This window comes from Mastigoproctus giganteus, chromosome 10 (genome assembly GCF_048544385.1).
Source record: "Mastigoproctus giganteus isolate SK-2022 chromosome 10, ASM4854438v1, whole genome shotgun sequence".
NCBI classification, from domain to species: Eukaryota; Metazoa; Arthropoda; class Arachnida; order Uropygi; family Thelyphonidae; genus Mastigoproctus; species Mastigoproctus giganteus.
Genome location: NC_143584.1, coordinates 149,861,268 through 149,888,713, shown reverse-complemented (window position 1 = coordinate 149,888,713; position 27,446 = coordinate 149,861,268). Strand labels below are relative to the sequence as shown.

Genomic DNA, 27,446 nt, shown 5'->3' with positions numbered 1-27,446 from the left:
CTGGATGGAGCCAATGGAAACCTATTTGAGAGTCGGTGGACTGTAACTAGCCCGCTGCCGTATGTCAACACACTAATCGGCTGGCCAATCACAGATGTTCCCTACAGCACAGTACACTCCAGTGCGGGAATGTGGGGTGCCTATATTTCCTCACTAGTACACAGCTACGGGGAAAGAGTGAGTGAACGAGCAACGCGAAGCGAGGGTCTCCCACGGAGAGCGACTCACGGGGGTTTTTCGCGTCCGTATCGGAGTGAATGTCAGCGTTTTTGACGGGCTGACTGGAACCAAACTATGTACCTACAACTGACGCCGAGTCTTGCCTTTGCGCTGGGGTTTCTATGCTGCGTCCGAGCTAACGGTAAGTGAGATAGATGGCTTCTGTCGTTGTTGTTTTTTTTTTTTTTTCACTTTAAAGCGGTACAGAAATAGTGATGCCAGTCCTGTACGCGCGCGCACACACACACTCGCACACCACCGGCAGTGCGAGTTCGCTGACACCGATAAGCTCCACTCGTATTGTAAAGTCCTGTTTGCGAATCACCTGCCGTGCACTGCTGGTCGGACAGTCGGCGCCAGTTTAACGCATTTTCAGCGCATCCGGTTTGATTTCGAAGATGGTGTTTTAAAGGATCCAGGAGACGTTTTCATATCTTTTGAAATCTGTCAACAGTAAAGCTAGTTCGAAACCGAAATGGTTTTCCAACCAGAAGAACGATTTAGATTTACCAATGTCTATATTGTAATATTTAAGTGGTAATCAGGACCTCCAAGATGCTATCGTGGACGTCCATTAGCTTAATATACGATTCCTTCATTTACTTAGAATGGAAGTAGTTTACCAACTGACGCATGATGGCCTGATCTGCCTTGGAACCAAACCAAAACAACCCGATTGAAGTCCACATGCCACTCTGAGATTAGAGCTTGGACCAATTAAGATTATCAGGAAAAATTGCTTTTTCTGTATTGTGATTTAGGATGAATATACATAGTTATGAAATAATTGGTGTTAGGAAATATTACGTTTATACACAAATTTTGGTTATATTTTGGTTATTTCATATTTAATTTTGGTTAGAATGATTTAATGGTATTAAACCAAAGCTTTCGAAGGCTGCATATAAATCCTCTTTCATTAACAATAAGCATTAGCTTTAAAAAAAAGAAAAGAGAAATTAAATGGTACTTTGATAAGAAAACCCAAAGAACATTCCACTTTCCCCTCAATAGATATGTCCTAATAGATCTTTCATAAAACTTTTTCTTTCCAACTCCAAATAGTCATTTTTTTTTTTTTTTCTAATAATAGCATCTTTATCCTATTGGACATTTTCATTCTTCAGAAATCCATTACAATACCAAAGAAATGCGTTACCTTACTCATTCAAAAGACTTCCTTTAACATTTGGACACGAACTTCTCCTTTATCTACATCCGGAAACAGAACCATAATCATAAGGCGCATCATTACTCCACAATCTGATAAAGTTTGCCACAATTTTTATGCGTGTTTCATTTTTAATGAAACGCGCATAAAAAAATGGCGCACTGTTTCTTCATAAAAGTTCCATTAAATAAACTTCAAATGTAAATAGCCATTTTTATAGACATCGTGAGCCAAATCGAGCACGTGGTACTTCCATTGTTAACAACGCAGAGCACGTACACTCTGTGACCACGCACTGATCATGCGCAGTACAAGAATGCGCTATTTTCCGCGTGCTCACATAGCTGAAATATACATGCGTATACGTGACGTGTAAAAATTACATCTTTTGGCTTAACAACTGCGCGCATTCAATTGGACATTATTGCGAATAACAATTGGGTAAATTTCAAGGTCAATTTACCCGAGTTAAGGTCAACGTACTGGAAATTTGCGTCAGTTGTTTGGTTCAACGCAAAATTTAATTAAATTACTTATTTTACAATAATTATCAATTTATATTTATTTTTAATACCGGATTTTTTAAAAATTAATTTAGCGCCATTACAGTGGGATATCAATTGAACGTTAACTCTTGTTTACCAATGAATATATTGCCTTTCCAAATAATTATTGCTTATTACGCATGCGCATAGAAGTTTATAGTTACACTAACGTATTTCGATTTTTTAGTATAAGAGAAGACTAATTAAAAAAGCACTAACAAGCTGTTAATAGTATGTAAACATTTAAGGGGGATGGTGCTTTGAATACACGAAGACCTTACGCGTTTTATGAAGGTTATTGGTTCCGCCCGTTTCCTGTCTGTGACGTCATTGAAGGGATACAACACGTAATCAGGATAGCGTAAAATCACACACTTGCTTGTACCATAGCTTGAGAGAGCATCTTGTAAACAATTTGTGTGTGTGTCATCCACACTGTAACATTGAATAATGGATAATTCAAAGGCGTTCTTGAAGTGCGCATGCGCAGAACACTAAACGTTCGAGTAAAGAAATCTGCAGTCTTTGCAACAGAAGAAGTTTATTGTAACGATTATTTAGTGAACAATGCGATGACGCAACAATAACTCGGGGTTCATTTAAAAAAAAAAAAAAAAAACTTCACGTCTGCTGTAAGCAAACAGGATGTTGTTCACCGCTAGGGGAAAAAGAAAAGCAAAAACTGACAATGTGACAATGTTTTAAATTCATTTTGATGTTTAATTCCATGTCTAGTAATGAATGGTTGCGATAAGGATTGTGATAGGATGATCAGACGTGAATGGAAACTGAGTTGGTTCATCACTTAACGCTTTCTTTCTTTCTTTTTCGCTCTAAATTTCCGAACGTATGCACGGATGTGTTAATTTGGAACTTCATCTGACGAAGCACGTCCGCTTGGACATCGTGCATTTTAAATAAACAGACCTATGGGGGGGGGAATCAGCGGAAGCACTTTGTAGATAAGCAATATACGCAGATTTTATTTTATTTTTCTCTTATTTGAGATCGTTGGCCTTGGTGAAGTACAAGTAGCTTCGCAACTTGTTCTGCACCACTTGTCACCTTACCAATAAAAGGTTTTATTGAAAGCTGAACGTAATGTCCTCTTTTCACGATGTGGCAGCTACACTATTTAACTTCTTGAAGCCGGTTTCACCATGCGCACAATAAACAACCAGAAGTCTCAGTGTACAATGCAAAAGACAGCAGGAAACAGAAATTTGTCCAGGCATCACGTGACATTCTGGAAAGCATTTTCCTTTTAAAATCTAACATTAACAGAGAAGGGAACTGTCCTCTAGGAGCGAGAACGCCTGCTTCAGAATTTGCAGTAAGATAAGTCAGTGGGTAAGGCTACATACCGAGGGTGCCCCTTCTCAAACGCCCGACCCCATAGGTCAAATGAACAAAAATTTAGAATATACTTAATTTTTACGGTAATAACGATGGCACGTGGTTGCGGTTATTACCATAGCAACCTATTGTATATTGGGGAGCTTCTAGCGGTTGTATATATCCAGTTTCAATAGCGAAGAACTGGCTACTGAGTGGATCATTCGCAGCACACCCAAAGACCACCGGGGTTTCTTTTCCATGTGACTGACAACCGCTTTTTCTTGCTGTGTCGTGTGCGCAGTTTTTTAAAGGGACGTCCCATGGAGCGTAGAAGTATCCACGTCGTGGTTTCCTTCGACTGCCTCCTTAGGTAGCACTAACTGCCTTAAACAAGCATATAATATGAGCAGTTGGAAGCTGCCTGCTGCTTCCATTGTGTTGTTCCCCGGTGAGATTTACAGGCACGTGCTAACTATTGGCCGGCTCTGCGGCGCCAACAGTAAAGTCAGCCGTCGCCAAGGGGCAAGGTCATTAACACACCTGGTCCGATATAAAAGGTGGAAAAAAGAAAGAAAAGAAAAGAAATGTCGCAGTTGTTTAGTCAGCTGTTTTTCCCATGCATTTTAATCAAGGTTTCAGACGTGTGACATCACACTAATTGGAAGCGTTAATTATTATTATTTTTTTAAAAATTAAAATTGAGAAGCGTTTTTAAGCGTATGGAAGGAGTGAATGTAGTTGTAGCTAGTTCAGAGCTGTTGCGTGACACGTGGGAGATTTACGATTGTAGATATGGTGGCAGATTGGATCCGCTTATTTTATTTTTCTTTAAACACTTCTGCTTTAAGTTAATCTGTTCTGATAAGTGCGAGTATGTGTGGTTGGTGTTTTAAAGGAAGTATTGTCGGTTAAACGCGTGTACATATTTTATTAAATGTGGCTGTAATGTACTTTAGCATTGATAGAAAATATGTATATTGTCTGTAAAGTGCGTGTTCTGTTTGCTGGATGAAAAACCCGAGTTTCAGGGAGAAAGACCATTTTTCCTCACCTGAGACCGATTAACTCGGCCATGATGTGAAAAAAAACATCCATAAAAATTCCTCGCATCTTTGACAGGATTCGAACTCGGGTCTTTTCCAACCGGTGTGGGGAGGATGGTGATGCTACCAATTGTGCTGCTCTGGGGGTGATGGTAGATGGCTCTCTGTCTTCTAACTTCTCCATTAATTCTGGTGTTCCTCAAGATTCAGTTCTTTCTCCCACTCTTGTATATTAATGACCTTCTACTAACTGGAAATCGAATCCTATCCATTGTTTTGCTGATGAGATCACACCACTTTATACCTTCCACTTTTTAGAAACATTGGTCTGTACAAACAGCCCCAACTTCTCCAATATCCACCACCAATTCCTTAAATGTCGATTTCTAGTTAATTTTAGAGATCGCCATTGGAGAAATTGAGGTTAACTCAATCCTTTTGAAACTCCGTCCTGTCTTATTTCCAGCAAAAGATTTTTTTTTTGCTCCCATGTAATAACATTAAGATTTTTAGACAAGGTCACATAGAGTATCTTTACTGTTGATGATCGTGACCTGATGACCTTGGCATAAGTATCTCAAACTTATTACTTCTTCCGAAGCGAAAGATTCTCTTTCACTCTAGGCTTTATTTTTCTTCTCAACTGCTACTCATTGTGCAAATCATAAATCCGCTACCCCCTTCTAAACTCACAAACGTTTAAAAGAGGGCAGTCGGGTTAATTAACGAATTCCCATGGACTCACTTCACACTCTATCAACAGACGTTCAGTATCTGTTGCTCTATAAGTGTTTCAATGAACACTTCTGAACAGGTATCTGTAATTTCCCCCACTATCTTCCAAACCGGTCTGAGCACATGGCTCGATTAGCCAGCATCCATTCACTGTCCGACTCCAAACTTACAGACCTGACTTTTTCCCTTTCTGTTCTCTGGAACAACCCTTCCTCCATATGTAGTTCTTAAATATTAGAACGTTTAAAAATCCACTTCGAATGTCCCCGAGTACCTTCTCGTCTTCCTAGCCTTCAACTTGTGCACAGGAATAAAGTACTGCGCATTCTAAAACCCCTTGTGTTTGTAGTCCAGAATACCAGTTCCGGCCTGTAGCACATTTGATATAATCACTGTCCTCCCAGACCGGGTGGAAAAGAATTGAGTTCCAATACCACCAATTTGGTGGTTCGAATACCACCAATCTGAGTTTTGCCAATGTGGCTGAGTTTGTTGGTCTCAGGTGAGGATTTCTTGGCTTTTTATTCTCGGGAGCTCAGGTTTTACATCCAGCAACCTTCCTCATTTATAGACTAATATATATATACAGCGCAATGTGGTCTAGGTCGCAGATGCGTCTAAAACCCTACTACAAGGACAAGAGACTATCGGATGAGTAAACTTTTTGCATGTCCAGCCAGTTGTTAGCATAAAATTCACCATATTAGGATGTTTAAGTTCACGCATCGGCAGAATTTGAATAATTCTCAATATTTATTCAGAAGTTGATTGTTGTCCTCGAAGTAGCACAGTGGCTATGAAGGTGTTCCTCCAGACAATACGCAAAAGGTGTGGGTTCTATTATTGTCCGTTTGTAAAGAACTTTTAGGGGGACATTTTTCACCCAGGGACGTTGTTGGTCTGTCCCCAGACGAAGGCTATACGTTATTTCCTCTCCAGAACCCTCGTTTTCAACTGGTCAATCTGTATCATTTACATTTTTCTATTTGGAATCTTCAATAGAATCTTCGATATTACTAAGCGATCATTTTCACATTTCACCATAAACGTAAGTCGACTCGTACGTCATCTGTCGTCCGCTTTTGTTGCCCGGAATTTTAACCAGCCACCCTCGCACCTTGTCATCATTACCCCCAGTTGTCACTTTCGCACAAAAGTAAATAGCTGGACCCTTTTCGAGTAGAGTCGTATGAGTATGAATAGACTCGTTGACTGTCGGCACGTGCCGCGAAAGATTCCCTGCCGAGCGGCAGGGGCCGGCATCAGTCTCTCCCTCGCAAGGAGACGCCATAAAGCGCCGTCATTGGCGACGACGTCTCTCCTGGTCGTGACGAACGTCCTTCTGCTGTCAAGAGAAATTTGGATTCTTCGGTGAGTGTTATAATGATTCGGAAACCTTCCCCGTCCACGAACAGCAATTATATCGCGTTTCCATGACAACGAACACCGAAGATCCTCGAGTTTTAAGGACGTCCAACGCTAGGATAGGTTTCTTTTTTTTATTCGGGCTTTGGGGGCCATGTTAAAAAAAAAAAAGCGCATTCCGACAAAGATACATCGTTCAGGTCACAGTGCAATACGGCGTATATTCTTTTAGATGGCAGAAAAGGTTCGCTTACATCCGGGAAACTTCGGGGGAGAATGCTAAAAATGATGTCAGAGGTCACAGAAACCAAAAATTGCGTGGATTTCCCGGATGGTGGGTGAATAGACCCTTGATATTGAGTCGTCCAATGGGTGGGATGGATACTCCAAAATGAGTTGGAATAACTGCATTTTGCCAAAAATCTCAAGGAGCAGAATTCATCAATTGCAGTGTAAGTTGATAAACATAATGGGTTTAGATGCCCGGACGAGTCTTCTTTCTCAATGTGAATGCAAAGTGCACATTGAGAAAAACACAAAGGTTCAGGAAATATGCGCTTTCTGATATTTTGGGTATAAAGTGCAAAAGGGCAACCTGGAATTGATTATCGGACTGTCGTATTATCGCAGGCTCTTTGGCAAGAGCATAACGAAGATGCGCGCACCAAAGCTTCCTTACAAAGGAATTTTGGGAGTACGGAATTCGCATTCCAGCTGCACGAGATCGCATGCCCTCGCGCGCGCGCAGTCTACTACAAACATTTCTACCCGCAAGGTCCAGTCTGCATCACCTGAAACACACCGGGGTGCCCGTCACCGGCTACTTCATTGACAGGGAGGCGGGCTCGTGTTTTTTTAATGGCACGTGCGGAAGCTGCGTGCTTCTGCGGCTCGCGCCAAGAACCTACAGTGCGAGAATGAAAATTAGTGTATTGTTTGGTCAAGAAAAACAAAGATGCTAATGATTGTGTGCTGTTTTTTTTTAATTTTTTCTTTTCTTTTATTTCTGGGTGGTTGTCTTTACAATCAAGTTGCCAGACTTACCTATGTCAACTGTATTTTTCGTTTTCCTTTGTAAACTCCTAATTATTCCGGCTAATTGTGAAAAGAAGCGCGGATGATCCGAGGTTATTTTATTTTTTAATCAAATAAGCTTTTTTTGTTTTTGTTTTTTTTTTTAGTTTTGATAAAAACATAATAGCATATTATCAGCAACCTTCATACACTTATGTCCATCTATAACATCCGTAAAATATATAATAGATAAAATTTGTAAATTACAAATTCTATTCTAAATCATACAAGTTCTGTCGTGTTTTGTTCATAAAGCATGCATCATGAATAGTCAGACGAATGGGACAAACTTATCTGCGAAATGATCCAAACCTCTTCAAAAATACTTCCTAATTCAATTCAGAAACATACGTGGCTTCAATTATAATCTTAACGATCTCCATTTCACCTAAAATCTACCAAATCCTTACTTCTTTTTCACAGAATCCCAATGATCGGTTGCCCCAACGACTGTTCATCTCAGTGTCCTAATCATTCGCTCTATAATTATTTCTGTTTTGATAATTGTGCTTGTGCATACTCCATATTTCTGATATTTCTTGTAAGAGCCTCCCTAATCTGGAATCTCCTTCTCTTCATCTCCCTTCTAGACTAAAATCTCTTTACCTTTCCGTGCTTGTATGTGCTCTCAACTGTACTTTTTGATTTCCTTTCTTTGAAATTCAACTTTCCTAAGAGTGAAGTAATTTTATTTGGTGATTTTAACGTTCCACTCCAGCTCGGGTCAATTTTACAATTGGGCAGACGTAGCTGCCAAACGTATCTAGGCTTTTGCAATTACCTTACGGAACTGTTTAACTAATAGCAGATAATCCTATCCACACCCCAACACCCCTTCAAAATACAATTTTAATATTAGCTCATCTCTAGTCATCTCGGATGGCAACTTGGTGACAATGACATCAATGGAGTCTGTTTTCCGTAGTCATTCTCAGCCTGGTGTTGTTTGGCATTACAAGAATGCAAAATGAGATGATCTACGCGACTTCCTTTCCTCTTTTCCTTGGTTAGATTTTTTGTCTGTCTAAATCTTGATTTTTCAATAAATGTGCTAAAGCTGTTCAAGACAAATGTAATGTATCGCAATTGGATTTCATCCAAATCTCCAGCTTCATTTCTGCTCACAATGAAGGCAGCAACATCTGTAAAAGAATTATTAAAACTCAATTTCCAACAGGCTAAAACCTTCCTTTTAAAGCTTTCCTTCTAAAACTCAGTCTTGTCTTATATCTTTCAAAAAGGATTCCTCTGCTCTTTATGTTTATCTTCGATGACGCTTAGATTTCTAAACAAGTTCATATATCTCTATTAGGGATTACCCTAACTTCTAATCTTTCTTGTACATAAGCTCAAATCTCTAAGAATAGCATATTTTCTTCTTGTCAAAATGGTAATCGAGCCTTCTAGTTTCTTGCCAGAGCTTCTGACCGCAACTTCTGTCCATCTACTCGTATATTTCCACGTCTGTTACAACCTTGATGATTCTGCTCTATCCTCAGCTAAAGATAAAGTTAATTTACGCACTTCTCTTCTAAATTTTGTATTAATAATCTTCGGTATGAGAGATAACCTTGGAGTATGGTATAGTGTGTTGGGTCTGATAATCCCTATCGTACCCAACACTCTACTCAATGCCTTTCATGGTCTTCTGTAGAAGGATGTTAAAAAAATTACGAACAATCTTGAAGCCAATAAAAAGCTTCAGAGCCTGATTTCTCCATTTGTTCTCAAATGTGCTGCTCAGTTTGCACCTGTTTTTCTGTTGTCTTTCTACGCGTTCTTCTTCTAGAGGTGTTTTTTGTTCTCCATGGAAATTTGCTAATATCTGCCAGTTACTAAAAAGGATCACAAATTTCTCCCATCTAGTTATAGACTTATAATACTAAAAGAGTAGATATTCTGTCCAAAGTAATGAAAACATCCATCACCCTTCTAACTCGTAAACTATCTCGAAGACTTCCATTTGATTAATGATCACTAATATGGATTCTCTCTGGGAATATCTAATTGAATTATGGCACTCATCTTTGGTCTTCTAAGCAAGTGCCTATTTTGTAGATTGCTGTGTTTTGCAGCAGTTGGGTAGCCAGTTTTCTCTCTGAGTACTCACTACTGGTAATGACAGATGGCTCCCTGTCTGCTACATCAATGCTAGTGTCCCAAGGTTCAGTTCTTTCTCCCACTCTTTTCCGCTTGTAACCATCTCCCATCCATAGTTTTTCTGATGATAGCAATAGCATTCCATCTTCCAGTTCGAGAAACCTTGACCTTCAACTTGTCGAATATCCACTACTAATTCCTCAAATGCTTATCTCCAAGTAATTCCCCAGTGGGACAAAGTTAACTTAATTAATTTCAATCCTTCTAAAACTCAGTCTTGTCTTATCTTTCAAAAAGGATGCCTCTGCTTTTATGCTTATCTTCGATGACGCTCAGATTTCTAAACAAGTTCATTTATCTCTATTAGGGATTACCCTAACTTCTAATCTCTCTTGTACATAAGCACAAATCTCAAATGTGCCCTACAATGGAATGTTGTTAATACAGCTGGGGGAAGGGGTCCTCTCAAATATGTACTCTATTCAAAAGTGAACAGTCAGGTTAATTAATCACTCGCCTCTTACAAAATTTTCCCACTCTGTCTCCTAGACGTTCTGTTTCTGCTGACTGCCTTTTCTACAGATGTATCCACGGGCACTATTCTTCTGAATTGGCATCTGTGATTCCCCCACTCCCTTCCAAACTGGTCCAAACACGTGCCTTAGCCAGTCAAAGTCAATTCACTGTTCAACTCCAAACTGCCGACCTTTCTTTTTCATATATCCCTTCTGCTCTGTTTTTCTGGAACAACAACCTTTCTTCCCCCATATATATATCCCGAAAATTGCAATCCACAGAAATCCAAGGCTAATGTCAGCAGAAATCTTCTGTCTTCTCAGCCTTCAACTCAATTTCGGTTGTAAATACTGTACGTTCTAATACCTTTCTTTTGTGTTTGGATTTCATAACAAAAATTCTATTTTGAAAACTAACAGCAGGAAACTAGCTTTTTGCCCAAATGGAGAAGAATATCAGCAAGAAACTAATTTATTATCCAAATTACCAGAGGTATGGGAGTGCCCATTTACATGGGCACTGTTGTACTTTTGTTAATTCCTGATCGATTTGACAGAGGTGAAAGTATTCCTCAGAATTAATTCGGATTACACCTCTGAAGCCTGGGATGAGGCTTCTGACGTGTAATTTCAATTATGCTATTCACCAGATTTATTATCCAGTTCTGACACCCTTCGCTGGAATGTATATTGGGAATTAGCAGGACTTCGTGCGTGACACTACAGCAATAGAGGATGGTATGTTGGGATACATTAGAAATTTTCAATCTGCAGACTTCTTAAACTCTCGCGTATTCACTACGACTACCACGCCCTCGTTGGTAGAACAGTTGATAGAATCACTGTCCTCCCCATACCGGGTGGAAAAGATCTGAGTTCGAGTCCCGTCGATGACGTGAGAAATTTTTATGGGCCTTTTTTGCAACGTTGCTGAGTTGGTCTCAGGCGAGGGTAGCGTGGTTTTTTCTCCCGGAAACGCGGGTTTTGGTCCATCAAACAGAAAATCGACCTCAGAACACGCGCAATTTACAGACAATATACACGGAACAATATGGCATTAGTCGCAGATGCTCCTAAAGAAACCCAACTACCACAAAACCATCCTTGTAATGTCACAGCAGACACTTACCTTATGTGGTCGTCTAGGGATATAAACAGATTATTTATTTTTCACAAATATTGGTTCCTCTGCATCTAAAAAAACTAGATTTCCTCTTTCGTTGTCGGATTAATTATTTTCTTTTAATAGCTACTGAATCTGTTTAAGTCAGTAGCCATTAATCTGCCCTACTTTGGATTATTGTTCCCCCCACCTGGGTTGGTGTCCCTGAACTCTCTCTCTCATGCTCCTAAACTCTCAGAAAGAGGGCAGTCAAGTTGATTAATGATTCCTCACTTATAAATCACTCCAATCCCTATCATACAGACGCTCAGTTCCTCAGCATGCCTTTCCTATATACATTTTCATGGGCACTGTTCTTCTTAATTAATGTGTGCAATTCCTCTTTCTTCAAAACTAGGTCTGAACATTGTCTGCAACTAGTCAAGGTCCAATCACAGTGAACAGAGATTCAAATCCTACATCTGCAAGTATCTTCAACCCATACGCGGTGCTGAAGTGTTATAAGATTTAAATCTTATGTTTGGAGTCAGCAGAAAAATTAATATTGCGCTGTACCTCCACTAAATGGAATTTTTAAGATTGTTATCCTCCAATTGATGGACGATTGTTTCTTCCTTCCATTACAAACAAACAAATATTTTATTTGTGCTTAGGAATGGCTACTTAGACTCTGGGGAGTTTACAGAGTCGTAAATCTGCAATAAATTCGTTAAGTAACCCAACTGAAACAAGAAAAATAATTCTAAAAATTCATCGAGGGATAATCAATAATTTACTTGAATACAAAACAGAATCATCAATCGAATTATTTCGCTTAAATATTCCTCGACTTTGTATATCATTGCGAAGCCAAGCTTGCAATGTCATTGTGGGATTATGGCACCTGCTTCTGCCACTAAATATTTGACCTTACAGGAGGCCAATGCACGAACCAAACAGTCTATTCCATTTTCCGCTTTCTTATCACCACCCGTCCCTTTTCTCCCCATTCTGTCACCCTCGTGCCCATTCTGGACATCCAGCGTTAAGTGCCGTTATCTTAGCTGAGTGATAAGCCCCAATGGTACTTTTAGCATTCCTCTTTGCCCTAAAAGTGTGGCAAAACAACTACAGACGACCGAGGGGAGAGTGTCTGTCGGACGAAACACGTCGAGGCAACACCCGCTCCTCCCAATTTTGTGTTCTCTGTTCTACCTGCTTCCCACCTCCCTCAGATATTTTTAGGGAGGTGTTGTTGCCCGTTCTCATTCATCGTCTTTGAAATGCAAACTGCAGACAACAAATTTTGTTTGCCCTGTCATTTTTAAACCACGAACAAGTTTAATTAATAATTATTTTAATTCTGGAAGCAACCAAAATAAAATTAAAACAACGCTGCCTTAATCGAAATAAATGCATATTAAAAAAGTTGGACGTAGATTGAATTAAACGTAAATATACGTTTAATTCAATTTTAACTGAAATAAGAGCCCCTAAATAACTAAAATGATGTTCGTGTCTTCATATATACGTGTACAATTTCGTCATCATGTCAGTTACTATTACTGCACACTGACAGATTGTACTACTTATTCCATCCTCAGGTTACTATGGTAACGCGCGTACCACTCAAATCTTTATTCTTATCTCATCCAGTCGACGTAAATGTGCGCTGCATGCAAGGAAAACGACCCAATAAACAGCGTATATATGGTGACAGATCGTGTACCAGCGGGTGGAGGGTAATACATAACCACGTGATATGATCGAAGTCATGTCTTCATTATTTTCAAGAAAAAAAGAAGAGAATTTGTTCGCTGCTTTAATAATTTTTCGGGTACTTCTCGTTACTCCAGCGTGTGTCAGATGCTATCTTTGGAATGTCTGGAGCGACATCTAATGGCGAAACAGGACAAGTACCCTGGTTTTACATACGGTATTAAAATATAGCCTGTCCATAGCTTCCTCAGATATAATCGGGCTGCGTGGTGATTAATGATCTCTGCGCAGACTTCAAGGAATAGAAGGACAGTCATTCGTATCTTTGTGATTGCCATCCCTACCTCACAGCTATATGCAGTAGACATACAAGAACGGTGGGGGGGAGAGAGAGATGATGGGGGGATAAATTGGTATTAAGCTGAGGGCGTTGTGCTTGACTGTCCAAAGAGTCTTCTTAGAAGGTTGGAATGGACGAATCCTACGTATTGTTTGTAGGTGATTATTTCTTTAAAAAAAGGCATTAAAACATGCATAAAACCTCAACAAACTGCAAGTTTGATCATTTCCTCAAGATGTGACATTCCAACCTCATTATTGACATTCTTAACACGAATTCTGTGGCATTCAACGATGTACCCTACAAGAATTTGTGATAATCAATCACCAATAGTGCCGGGTCTCGGTTCAATTCACATTAGGATAGAAAGAGACTTATGGGATTTTTCCACGTAGCTGCCAAATTAATCAAACTCTCGGGCCATGACTAAACAGCTTTTTTTCTGGGAAAAGTGGAATTTTCATCCCGAAAAGGGCAACCATCCTTACAATACATACAAATAATTACAAACACGATATACTGACTCCTCTTATCCTCAGTGCCTTGTCATTCAACTATCCCATTCTGGTATCTTCTTCCCTGATCACACTATTAATTGGATATTCCCCAAGCAGTTGTCAATCACAAGTTTGGTCCATATTCCAGAATCTTCCTGTTCAAAGCCATGTTGAATCACACAGAGGAAGTCAGAGATATCGCTATATACCCGATCTGTTAGCATCGAAGGGAGTCGATACTCCTAATTGTAAACGAGTCTGCTATAATAGCACTAAGGGGACCGTTTCTTAGTATCCTCCTCCTGAATAGTATGGCCAAATTTTTCCCTGAGTTCCTCGATTTGTTTTTACTAAGAAACTGGACGGTAAATCTCAAAAAAAGGCCGAAAAGACATTCAAAAGCTGAAAGAATAGGTGTTGTCGGGTCAAGACTGTAGATCTGTTGCAGTGGTTAAGTTTCCACGCCATCACAAACAGGTTACAGGCGTAGACCTCACAGTACTCATGGAGAGAACGAGAATGTAAATTACAGTCTCTCCTTTGTGACTGCGGGGTATTCGAATCGAAAACTGGAAGGGGATGAGGGTACGCTCGTTTCAGCTGTCCTTGGAGTCCTCTTGACCTGGCTTTGTTTCACTCAGCCTTCAGCTCGGAGTGCATGTTGGGAATGCGATCATTGAGAAGGAGATTTTGAAGCAGTTGGAGTCACCAGGAAGTAAATTAATTCTGGTACAGTCAAAGCATCCTCTGAAATCGAATTTTAAGTGACACAATCTGAAAGTGTTACCAATTCGGGCCGGGTGGATGGATATCAATCATTACAGGCAATTTTAGACAGTCTTCTTACACCTCTGTCGTGTCTGGTACATATTTTATAACATACTTTATATCGTATTTTAAATTTTGAGAGAAATAGTATGTTTAGTATCTGAAAATACTATAGTAAGAAAATTTAATAAATATTTTACCACGTGAAGTATTTAATTAGTCAATTAGTATAAAATTGACAAATTAATACAATTTTAGAAGCAAATAATCCCGAATGGCTACGTTTCTGATGCTAGACGCTATTTTCGCCTAGCTCTATCTAGTGTGCTCTTGCATTAAGCTGTGGAGAGTTTTTAATTGTGAAGTTTAAGCAAGTTAATTCAAGACACAGCAATAGACCAATTGAGGTAATTAATAATTAACAATCCCAGAGTGAGTGGAATTAGCTTATTTTCTATAAAACGAAATTAACCAATTTTTTTTTTTGAGTTTTCAAGGTACTTTTAAAAGATTTGAAAAAAAGACATACAGAAAAGAGAGAGAGAGAAATCGAGTGTAATCGTAAGAGAGCGAAAGATTAGTGAACTCTACTAAAATATCACATAAAAATAGCACGCGGAGTGCAAGATATACGATAGGTACAAAATACATAAATCTAAAGATGAAGAAAGGTCAACAGCTCCAGGGAATGGAATCCGACTCTATGTAAGGCATCGCGAAATGAGAGCGTTCTCCAACTATAAATATTTGGATGATGAACTGCAGCCTACAGCGATAGGCAACTGTGCTCCAAGGCAAAGAACGTCCCCCTTATCTTTCTGAGTTATGTGCCTTCGTTTAAACATAAATATAAACACCCCGAACACTGATATATGAAATAAAAGTGGGCATGCGCGGCTCTCAACTGGACAAATTGATCAGTAGCAGCTCACTGGGAACGTGCCACGAAATTATAACTCGTGTAAACGCCACAATCAGCAAAAGGGTGCTCGTGACTGGAGATACCACGAAATATGAGACATTAATAAGTTCTTTAGAGGCGTAATCTCATTGGATAATTTAGTTACCACGGCAACAGATGCTCAACTTCAGAGAAGTCTAAAAGTGAATTAAAAAACACTTTTTTTTTTGAGCGCTGCCAATTAGCTCGTTAAAGGAGATCTCCTTTGTGATTAATAAGTGCTTACTTTGTTCTTACATGTGCTAAAAGCTTTTGGTTTCGTTCTACGTTGTTTTTTGTTTAACGCTTTTTTTTTTTTTTTTAAATGCAGTTTTTGTTCTCCAAACCATCCTGTGATATTACCCGACGTGTACCAATCGTTGGTAATTGTCTCTCTGGGTCCTCCCATGTAATCAATTATGTATCGCATCCTTCTGAACTGTGTCATACGTTAAGAAAAGCGTACGAAACGCACCGTTGTCAATAATTTGCTGTCTGAACTATGATTGATCTGTCGTGACATAAAAACTGTATCCGTCCCTTTGTCTGCACATGGTTGAACAGTTAAATATATCACGCGCGATGTCCGTGATAAGTACAAGAGGAGAGGGAAGAATGAAAAGGCCTCCTAGCTTAAAGGGGTTTATCCTCCCCACTTTCTCTTTAATTATCCGACATGAAAAGTAACTTCCCCCCACCCCACCCCCCAAAGATTAGAAGCTGGTCCAAGCAAAGAACGTTTATCATCGATTTGTAACTTCTTGTTCGATAATATTTTAAAGCGCGTGTACACGAATAGTTGGGAAGGGGGTGTCGAAGGGGGAAGGGAGAAAGGAATTTTAATGTGTGGTGTTTAGTATGCAGTAACCGCGGTTGAGGTGTTAATGTTAGATTTTTAATTTCGATACAAGTTGGCTTTTTTTTTGTTGATGTTTTTTCTGACTGAATCTGTCATTAACCACTAAATTATCTGCTGGCTATCCACGTGATGCGATAATCCGTGCTTCAGTCGCTTACCGCATTCTTTACTCTTTCGAGGAATTCTTTAAAAGACTGACTAGAGGGTTTTGGTTGTTTACTCTCGAAAACTTATAACAGATATAATATAAGATTAAATTAAGATTATATATATAACGTGTTTCTTCTTCGCCCGTCCAGATTTAATGTTTGGTCACGTGATGAAGTGTGAACATCGCCATAACTATATCAATCCTGGTTTTTAAAATTACACATTTAGGTATTTCGTTGTTATTAATAAAAGAATGCATTCTGATATTATCGATAGTAAACATGGGAAACTTCGTCAAGTATTTACGCCTTTGTTTCCCAAAAAAATTCGATACCATCGCCATCATCTTGAAAATCAATCACAGATGAAAAGAAATCTCTGATGAGGAGTTTTTTTTTGGGTTTCATCACCGGATTGCGCTCCCAACATTTTATTTATTTTTATTCCCTCGTTCACAGAGTGTGAAATTACTCGCTTCGGATTTCTCTCATTCCACTCCCTTCCCCCCCTCTTTGTCGCTTTACTATGCGACTCCGAAGCTCACGAGAAAAGAATGAGCACCTGGTCTGAGGACAGTCACTTTTTGAGCTGGCGCTAATGAATCCTCGCGAGCAACCCCGATGTCCCAATTGCAGCAACAGTTGGCTATCGGCACCGCCTATAAGAAGCATGAGAAACGTGGCGGTTCGGTGTGCGTGACGGTCACGAGCACCAGAGCCTGTAATTTGGCGCAAGCTAGCAATTGTCCGAAGCCGATGTGTCAATGGCGGTTCCAAGGACCCGATCCACCTCTCGTGGAAGGGAGCACGAAACTCGCAGAGGAGAGAGATAAAAGTTCCCTCAGCGCAGAGGTCTGTCATTAGTATTGTCTGGGTCGGTACGGCTGTCAGCGTCCTGGAAACGACCTAGCGACGCCAGACGGGAGCTGCAGACCTGAACTTACGGTTTGAGAGTGCGATTTTTCCTGTTTTTGCTTGCATGGGTTCGAGGATGTGGGTGGGAGAGGGAGTTGGAAGCTGTTATTAAAATCTCGTTATTTTGGATCGTTGCTGGTTGGCTTTAGTGCATCGAGGTGAGTCTGGTTTTGCCCTTAGTCGGTGCTGTTTTAACATCCGCCTCCCCCCTCCCCCCTCGGCAGCTCGTTGTGTCCTAAAAGGGGAAAAAAAAACACGGACGACTAATTACCGAGCCACCAGAGTGCGCTCAGAGCGACATTAACTAGTTTTTTTTACTGAGAAATAAAAAGAAACCCCTTTTTTCCCCCCTTCTTTTTTTAACATCTGTCGTCACACATATACGCATGCGCAAACACTGTTACCGAAACTCGGGCCAGAAAGAAAAAAATTAGATAAAAAAAAGTCGGAAGATCAAAGGTCATTTCATCACCGATTTTTTTTTCGTTTACGACAACCCTACTACTTAAGGTTTAGCGCATTTTCTTTCCGCAGTCCGTGATAGTCCCCTCCTATTTCCTACCTCAGATAACCACGTTTTTTTTTTTATTTTTAATCCCATTACTATCTTTGTAAGATGGATATGTCATTTAGAAATGGAATATCTTCACGAAGCACGATATAAATCGGACACATTCTGTTTAGAGCACGAGACAATTAAATACCCCATTGTGTCCCGATGTCGACCTTTTACCGAAGTGTCTCACGAAAACTAGAACGCTGTCCGCAACAAAAAAAAAAAAAAAACACGAACCAAAAAGAAAAACGCAGAATTATAAAAGTGGATATCGATGGCTCCACCTAGTTAGTATGGCTGCTAAATAATTTAAAAGAAGAAACGAAAATTATAACCTATCCCCTTTCATTACCTTGTATTAAAGACTTCTTTGACTCCCTCCGACAAAATAATAGAAGAAAGCTTCACGGAATACAAAGATTTTTTTTTTTTTTTGATAGGTGGCTAACCTGAAGATAAGTGTCTGGTATCAGGGAGATCTCAAATCCAAAATTACTGTGTTCGAAATCGTGCAACCCCTTTTTATTACAATCAATTTTTGTCATAACATTTCCTTCATTCCATAAAATATCATTTCGGAAGCGTATGCTTTGAAATATTATACAAAAATTGCAATCATCGCAAATTGTCCACATTTGAACGATGTACTGAACTGTCTTCTTGCAATTGTAAAACTACGTTTATGAATTGGAATATCAACAGTTTCAACTTTTCCCCCCAACATGATATTACAGCTAGGGACGTTAAACTTTGACTTTCGAGAAAATAACCGTGTCCCATTGCGTGTTGGACCTCTTTCGGTTCTTTCAACGTGGCTTTGGTAGGCTCTAAATCCCATTTCTAGAATGATAAACTTTTGTCTCACGGTTGATCGCTATGCAGTCTTCGGCAAACGGTTCTAGAGCTCGCTGATAGCTCGGTTTCCTCCCATTCACTTTTTAACTGAGTTAAGGTGGTCTTACGAGTTTAAGAGGAGAGAGGTCATCATATATTCTCTGTCACACAGCATGTCCATGACAACTCAATAGCGTCTCCATCCCTTCCCGTCCTCTCCTTCAGCTTCTATCATTCTTCTTAGGATTTATTCCATTATTACAATGGTTCTCCTCAACCTAACATCAAAAAGTCATTCCTTTATTCCATTTTCTTCTAGCTTCCCAATCTCTGTCCAGCAGTCCTCTTCTATTCATAGCTGCTCTCACAACCCTCTATCCACGTCCTTCTCGGTCTTCCTCTCTTTCTTCTTCTCCATGGTTCCCCCGGGCAATCTGTCGTTCTCCACTCTCTTCCCATGGCCAAACCACTCCAATCTTTTTCCTCTGTTTTATCAACGATGGTTTTTTGGATGTTCATTGTATTCCTTATCACGTCATTCTTAACGTTTTCAGTCCTAGACTTCTTGCCGATCTTCGCCAGACATCCATCTCAACAGCCAATAGTTTATTTTTTTGTCTTTCATTTAATGTCCAAGTCATGCATCCATATAATAAAACACCTCGTAGTATTGCATTTATATTTAATGTTTATTTTTGTTAATAATATTTTTATTCCATAGCACAGAATTGAGCATTCCTATGACCTTTCTACCTTCACCCGGTCTTCTCTCAATCTCCTGCGCAGATGATCCGTCAGCTTCAATAACTGCACTCCCACTTTATTTATTATCACACAGCCCTACATTCTTATCACTTCAGCCACATACAGTCTGTGTGAGACTGAAGAGAACGTGGACCATATCTTACTTGATCGTCACCGCTATTTGGTCTATAGACAAGAACTTCAACTTATTGCAGGACTCTTCACTAGTGAAAATAAATCTTTACTTTTTCAATCTCAGGTTACATTTAATGCTCTTAATATATTTGCTACACGTGTCTTCAGATGGAGAGATGAACTTCGATCAGTTAACTCAAGATAGACTGTTGTTCTTGTGACTCTTTTGAACCTCAAGGTACTGAAAAGTTACTTCTCACGGTGACTGCTTCTGTTGGATGGTAACAATGTTTTGTTATATATTAGAACTACTTTTTGATTTCTACTATATCTGAAGATTCTTCTTTTTGATCCTTGGGAAAACTACTCCAGATTTTCCTTTTGGATTTGTTTTGTTTGGTAAACTGTTGAAGTCAACTTGAACTTGTTATTGATTGTACATAGTGTATATATTTGTTAACACTGAACCTTGCCATATTAATGGATTGTGAAGGGACGAAATTTGGTCCATGATCTTTGGACTCTTTCCTCAAAGATGACAGGAATGTTCCTGACGAGCTTTCTTTGCTTGCTGATCCTGATACCAGGATGGGATATTTGGTTAGATGCCAGGCGCGCTGTTGAGCACAAAATTTACACACAAAACACTTCACGTACGCCTCACCACAAGAAGTATAAAAGCGGCTAATGGGGAGGGAGCCCTGGGGTTCGCAACAACTACACCTAAATACATAATACTTTAATTATTATCACCGTCTTCTTGGGAAAAATTGTAACCTGAAGCATGTGCTATCCTAATTTCTAAAATAAAAATGTTACTAACTGATAATACAGAAAAATTTATATACTGAAGTGTCAAGTTTTCGCACTGGTTCCAAAAAATATTAGATTACATATGGCAAGCACAAAAACGTATACGATTCAGACTCCAGTACAGAACTCACAGCTTAGACTTGGATAACTTCAAGGTCCTTCAGCACTCTACGGTACGTGATCCGTAAAATGTGAAATACGATACTGAGGCCGTGAATAAATGCCCTAGAAGCAAACAAGAGTGTTAAATAGTGATGTCCTCAGGAGCGAGTCAAAATTAACTCTTAGTGCAAATCAGTGATCACTAATGGACGCAGTAATTAATCAATGAATCTGCCATCTCGACACTTGCACTTTGGATCTGTTTGTGTGAGCTGTCACACGGAACAGCTGCCTTCGATGTTTGCTGTCGCCTTTCCCCCCAGAAACCATTAAGGGATTGGGGGGGGGAGAGGGATGGATATCACGGTCAACAGCGTGCCGTCTGTCTTTCTTCAACCTCCGGGAGAAGAAGCTACCGAAATTACAGATAAAACTTGTGGTACAGACAAGGGAAGTCGAGACACGGTGGCGATGTTGGGTCCAGAATATGTGGTCTGGTTCCAGAGTACCTCCACTTGGCTTTTTTTGTGTGTGAATGCCTTTTTGCGGAGGCGTTTGAAATGAGGTTTTTTTTCTTTCATTATTCTCGTGTCCTTGCGTCTCGAGCACGAAATAGGTCGGACGGATGTCCCCCTTTTTCTCGTCAGCCCACCTGGTATTCGTTTCCTTTCTTTATCGTCATTTGCGAAATGCCACCATAGACGGACTGGCGAAGCGTAGCAGAGTTAGTAGCGTTCAAAGTATAAGTTTCGACCGGACCTAATGATACACTCTGCCGTCATGCCTGCCGTGAGTTCTGTGATTTAGCTGCGAAAACTCCCCCTTCAAAAAGCAAATAAAAAAAGAAGGAAGAAGAAGAAATAAAAAAGATTGGCCCTAATGGCAGATTAGCCGCGACCACAGGCGTACTCAAGGTTAGAACGAGCATTAAGGTGTTGCAAAGGTTTTTGGAGGTTTAAGCCTGACGAAACAGCCACGAACGAGACATAAAAAGGTAATTAGAGCAGCTTTGTAATTGTACAATGACCAGCTCCCGACTGTACGTTTTTGTCTTCTTCACCTCGCTTCTCCTCCTTCCCCCCACTTCTTGTCAAACCCTGCAGAAGGTCTTTGTCTAGCCATGCATGTCACGAAATTAATTATGTTAAAACCGAGCTAAAAAAAAGCGAGTGATTATTATTAAGTCGTAGTCGGCAAGAAACAAAGACAACATTTACAAACCACATTGTTATTTATAGATTAAGTAGCAGAATTTAGCTTGTACCTTCATGCAACGGAACTTTCTTTGGTCTTCAATGTCAGTAATGCGGAATACATTAAAGAAGTCAATCTGCAGATCGATAAAAATGCCAAACAATAACAATTAACTGTGAAAAAGAAGTCCTGTCGATAGATGTCACTACGTATTCAGTGCCCAAGCAGCCATTATTGTTCAAATGCAGCAGTTGAGGATTTTAACTCAATTTTTTTCGTGTATAAGCTCTTTGGCTCAACTATAACAGATTTCAAAACAGATTCCATTCCTACGCACGCGAAATACTAATTCTTTCATGAGTTTAATCAGTTCTTTGTTTAGGCTCAAGTTCAATGGAAAAACTGTTTTTTTATTTATCTGACAACAACTGTGGTATAAAGGAAGCGCTCATCAAATTTTCCTACTGTCAAACAGTGGTCATTAGCTGCTGGATGAGATATGAATAAAATGTCGTCTGTGTGTCATGGCTGTTGCTGGGACACAAGGGATGATTGTGTAGGCTCGTGTGTTTTTGTACCAAAGTGCCTTCTTAAGAGTTTCAGTTACACTTAGCTGTTTTCTGCCGCCAACTACAATTGGCCTTTCTTTATAAATATTTTATATAAATGAAACAGAGCTCTAGCTGAATAGAATCATTGACAGGATCACTCAACAGTTCACTTGTACTGTAACTGATGCAGATTCGCTGTAACTACTTGAGCGGCATCTCAAGAAAGGGTTCGAATTTTATCTCACATCGTAAATTTCTGCGCCATAACATTAAGTAGTTGGTTTTTGAACCTATTGAGAAAATTTTAATCACAAATAGAGATGCGATGACTATCGCTGGAGCTTCAAGTAGACACATGGCTTTCTGAAGCTCAATGAATAGACGTCGTTCACATACTACGCCTCGTAACAGTGGAACTTCTGTAACCACCTTGCCATAACAATCTGACCTCTTCGGCTCAAGTTGTGGGTCAAAGGAATTTTTTTTTAAAAATTCGACTGAGAGAGTGGTGACGGGCGTTCGGAACCTCGTCAATTTGATTGCGCCCTTATTGACCTGTCTTGTCAGTTTCTCCATAATTAAATCATTATCGTCAAATCATACCCTAGATGCTGTTGTCAAGTAAAGAATCGCGGTGGGACCTCCCTGAAATAACCCCCTTCTTCATTTTTCTTGGGTGTCTTAGAAATATCCTCATCTGACGACAAGTTGGCAGATGAATTGATGAGTCGCCACAGCTCCCGTCCATCACTTTGTAAAGGGAAAAGGACACAGCCGTGACAGCTTGACAAGTAGAACAATATCAGAGAGTCAACAGCAATCCATCAAAGACAGGCTTAGTGGTGATGAAACGCAGACCCTTATTGTTAGCCTGCTATCAAAAGACAAAGTGTTTTATATCTTGATATGCTGGTGATGCAAGTCTACGTATTAAATCTATACGTGTATAGCTTATTTAGAGACGTTCTTCATTGAAAAACCTTCCAAGAATACCTCCAGGAAAAGACCAACTATACGTGGAATATGAGCTTCCTATTGCACTAACAGAATTGAAATTGAAGTCACTTATATCAGTAAAATTAGTTTCTATTTTAGAAAGAAGCAGAGCATTCTTCCAAAGAATTTCTTGTGAATTCACGTCAGTACGTAGTTGAGAAGTAAAAGCATGCGCAGCCTTTGCAATAAATACGCTGGTCTAAAGAAAAACTTAAGTATACACCTACTTTGTAATGAGCTTTAAATGAACGGATCATTAAACACTAAAAAAGATGGCACTGATTTCACATACCACGTAAAAATTAAAGAAGCCTGACTCCACGATGATGAGTGACCAGTAACTTGACTTTGTAAAGGAGCGTGTGGGAAAGAAAGTTATCAAACCACTCATTAGACGTTACCAATGTTTTAAGAAAGTTTTTCATTGGCGAAATTGTCATTTTAAAGGAGTTGCAGGCTTCCTCATTCACCTCTATCCTGTTGGTAAAAGTATAAGTTTAATTCCCATCGATAACTGGATGAAAAACCATAATTTTTTCCCAGAAAAATGGTTTTTCATCCAGCAAATCGCTACAGAACACACACGATATACCAGTATTTGTATCTACGATTACTTTAAGGAATCTGACTCTTAGCTAGCACTCAGAATGAGGGTAAATCGGGCTATCGTTAAAACTTCCTAACTTTATAAGTGTTTCACTTTATTCCTCTGTACAAAGTACCCATTTCAGTCGAATTCAAATCCAACTGATACTCGCTATCTCGTTGTGAAATATCAGTTTGCATTACAAAGGAACCGCATTGACAAACATTTCGATCCATTTCTGTAGGATTACTTTCCAAGTGCCACCTGGTGTCACAGGTTCACTAGAACACTAAAACCAAAACAAAAACTTGACAGCGAAGATGGTCCAGGTGAGATGAAAAACGATCAATCTTATTTACCTGACAGCCAAAGGATAAAAGTGACGTTTCATCATTATATTCATTAAATTTACCCGCTACACCTCTTTGGATTTCTTTCTTCTTTCTCTCTCTCGCAGAGGAAATTGTTTGGGGAAATAAAAACAAAATTAATGCAACCTGGTCGGATATTGCCTTAGGTAAAGGGTTCACACATCAGAGACGGCTTTAAAAAAAAGAAAAAAACATCTCTGCATGCTATTTAATACAAGTCTGGACTTAATAATTAAGAACCGGAGAGTACCATGAAACGGAAACATGTCCCTGGAGGATATTTCCGTCTTTTTTTTTTTGTCATTTTGGTTAATAATTTTGAAACCCAAAACATAGCTGTACACCTCTATCGCAGATCCTTCTTTGTCTCTGCTAACTGTAACTTTGGAAGGTGATACTTTACTATTCCAATGACTTTAATTTTAAAGTCATCGGTCTTTCAAATACGTATGTTCGCAGTTGTCATCCAGCAATTAACTTTTCAAGACTCACTAAGTTACTCAGTGTTTTTTTGGAATATTCGCGAGTAAAAGAAAAATCCATTGACACTACTTTGGACTCGTCGGCAAAAATGCGCATGTTAATTAGCATATTCATCTTAATTAAAGACAGATAATATTACTTTATAATTAGGTAGGTAACAGTATATCAATTGGAAGTTTCAAGATGGCCAACGGTTGTTTTTGTTACGAAACATTTTGAACAGACACAGAGTTGTATACAACCCCGGGGTCATTCACTTACGGACAGGAGGAACTTGGCAACGGTTAATTAATAATTCCAGCCACAAGCGAGGAGAAATATTTAGCACCATACCAGCGAGTCGTCTAAGTACAAAAGAATCCATGCCCGTGGCTGGTATTCTATTAAATGCATCGCGTTCCATGGGTCACAGCCTACCCATGGGAGGTGGAAGCACCGAGGACTGTTAGCATTAGGGTAGATGCACTCCGAAAAGGAGAAACTGAGTAGTCGAGGGTTCAAAAGTCACATCGCCTAAATAACTAGCGCTCACGAGTAGGTAGTCACTCTGGTATGGATAACTGGCACTCATCCAAACCTCTCCTTCGTGTGCTGTAATGAAGACATCTTCATTTTTCGGTGACCTTCCCAAATGTTTAATTCGTCGCATTAAAATATATATTTCAACCTCTTCTTATATATTAATGGTTCTTCACAAAAAAAACTAGAATTTTCAGTTAAAATAATGGAAAGAGTTCTTGTACATCCGTTGAGTTAAGGGAGTAATGTCACCCTATGGGCTGTGTTCGCGATATTTGTTATTTAGTATAATTATAATAGTGTAATGACTGTAATTATCATCACGTGCGACTTGAGACTCCTATCTAATAATAGTTTGTTTTTTTTCCTTTTATTACAGAAAATGGCATTACGTGTTATTGCACTACGACCTTGTGTCAAGAACAAAAGACAACTCAATGCAACACCACTAGTATGTGCTATACTCAGTATCTGGACAGAAAAGATGGCTCCAATCCTTTGGTGCGAGGGTGTATTACAAGCAAAACTCCTCTGTTGTGTGAAAACCGGAGGCCAGCTATTCTGGATGGAAATTGGCCAGTTTTAATGTGTTGTAACAGCAATATGTGTAACCAAGATGTTATGCCAACCACCCCTACTTGGCGATCATCAGGGAAAGCCGTGGGGAGTGAAGGTAAGAGATCCTATTGGCTGCATGTGATTGATCATTATAAAATTAATATTGTTTAATTATACTACTTAATTATTTATTTCTTTTAATTGGGAAGGAAGTTCTGTTGTGGTTTATTGATGCTGGCACATTACAGTTAAGATTCGTCATTGGGATCCACCCCTGGAGATCAAATCTCCAAGGGTGGATCCCAATGACGGCTCTTTGAGCAAGTTATTGATCGTTTTTATCATCGAAAAACCCACTCGGATTCGACACTGAAACAGACCTTCATATCGCCAAAAAAAAAAGGGGGAATGGGTCTTTCAGGATGTGCCTTATTTTGAAAGCCCTCACATTATGTAAACTTCTAAATATTGTAAAGAACTATTTCATTTTTAATGTAGTTTAAATCTTTTATTTTAAAATATTTTCTTGTTTAGTAAAATTATCTTAATTACTTTTTCTACAGGTGAAGTACTAACTTCGGCAACACCAGGGGTTAACGATCCTTCAGGAGCCACAGATGTCAACGGACGGCAGTTTAATGTCTTCGATTCTGGTCTTTCCAACAGTAGCAGTCCAAGCAATAAATTCCACATCATCAGTCCAGTGTACATTGCAGTTCTAGTAATTGGAATTTGCAGCTTGATCATTATCGGAATTGTGGCCATGTTTGTACTGCGAAGGCAGAGTCGCCTGTACGACGCAGACTACTCCACCATTGAACGTAATGGGTACCTAAAAGGTCATCGTCAGATCGTTAGAGAAAATCCAGACCTGCCACGTCCCTTACCTAGTCCAAAGAATGGCAAATTTGTTAATAAGTTAAATATCCAAACGTGATCGTGTGGACACGGCCTTTTTCTTTGGGGTGGAAAAATCATCCGGGTCCTTTCGTACGGGGCCGATTGATTCTACAAAGTGAGATATCGTCTTTCAGAAGTGTACATTAAGCAGCGTTGAACAAAGATAAAAACAAACATTGTCATAAATACCACGAAGTGCATAGATAGAAATAATTGGTTTATGAAGCCCCCCCTCTCCTTTGAAAGTGAATTACTAATGCCCTTGCAGTTTCATCTGTGGCTAATTTTGTTGTTGCGATTTGCAGGTCAATCGTCTCAGTCCGTCTTCCAGAAAATCTAAAGTTGTTAAAAGTTTATTCATAATATTATGAAACTGTTATTAAACTGGACATATAAATTTCGTAATCCCTTCGCCATATCTGTTTTTATATAGGAACTCTTATAAACGTTGTTCCAGAGCAGGATTAGTTTTGAAGTGTAAAGTTGGAGATGTGACTCTTGTTCAGATCCACCCTTGTATTTATTTATCAATGATGTACATATGCAGACATATCTCCGTCCTACGTACGTATCAATTTAATATATGTCTTCCTGGATGCTTGGGATCATTTAGTGAGGATCCTGACACTGGTTCTTTGAGAACACATCCATTGTATGTATGTATCTCTTAGGTTCAAATCGTAAGAAACGTCATAGCTTTAAACAAATTG

At 39.4% G+C, this 27,446-nt stretch overlaps 2 protein-coding genes across 2 annotated transcripts in view; one reads left to right on the top strand and one right to left on the bottom strand.

The window, feature by feature from the left end:
• LOC150079364 (major facilitator superfamily domain-containing protein 12-like) overlaps window positions 1–27,446 on the bottom strand; it is a 90,583-nt gene that overhangs the window by 61,139 nt on the left and 1,998 nt on the right. The gene's annotated exons all lie outside the window — the stretch shown is intronic.
• On the top strand, window positions 295–26,773 carry LOC150079365 (uncharacterized). The gene is made up of 3 exons (XM_090384005.1): window positions 295–361; window positions 25,658–25,951; window positions 26,400–26,773. Exons 1-3 carry the CDS (start codon window positions 295–297, stop codon window positions 26,771–26,773), a joined length of 735 nt encoding a protein of 244 aa, XP_090240131.1.

Bases quoted from the DNA above. Each gene is read 5' to 3' on its own strand.
- LOC150079365 (XM_090384005.1), top strand. From the start codon at position 295: ATGTACCTACAACTGACGCCGAGTCTTGCCTTTGCGCTGGGGTTTCTA. The intron at 362-25,657 runs GTAAGTGAGATA...CTTTTATTACAG, and splicing joins ATGCTGCGTCCGAGCTAACG to AAAATGGCATTACGTGTTAT. The intron at 25,952-26,399 runs GTAAGAGATCCT...CTTTTTCTACAG, and splicing joins GAAAGCCGTGGGGAGTGAAG to GTGAAGTACTAACTTCGGCA.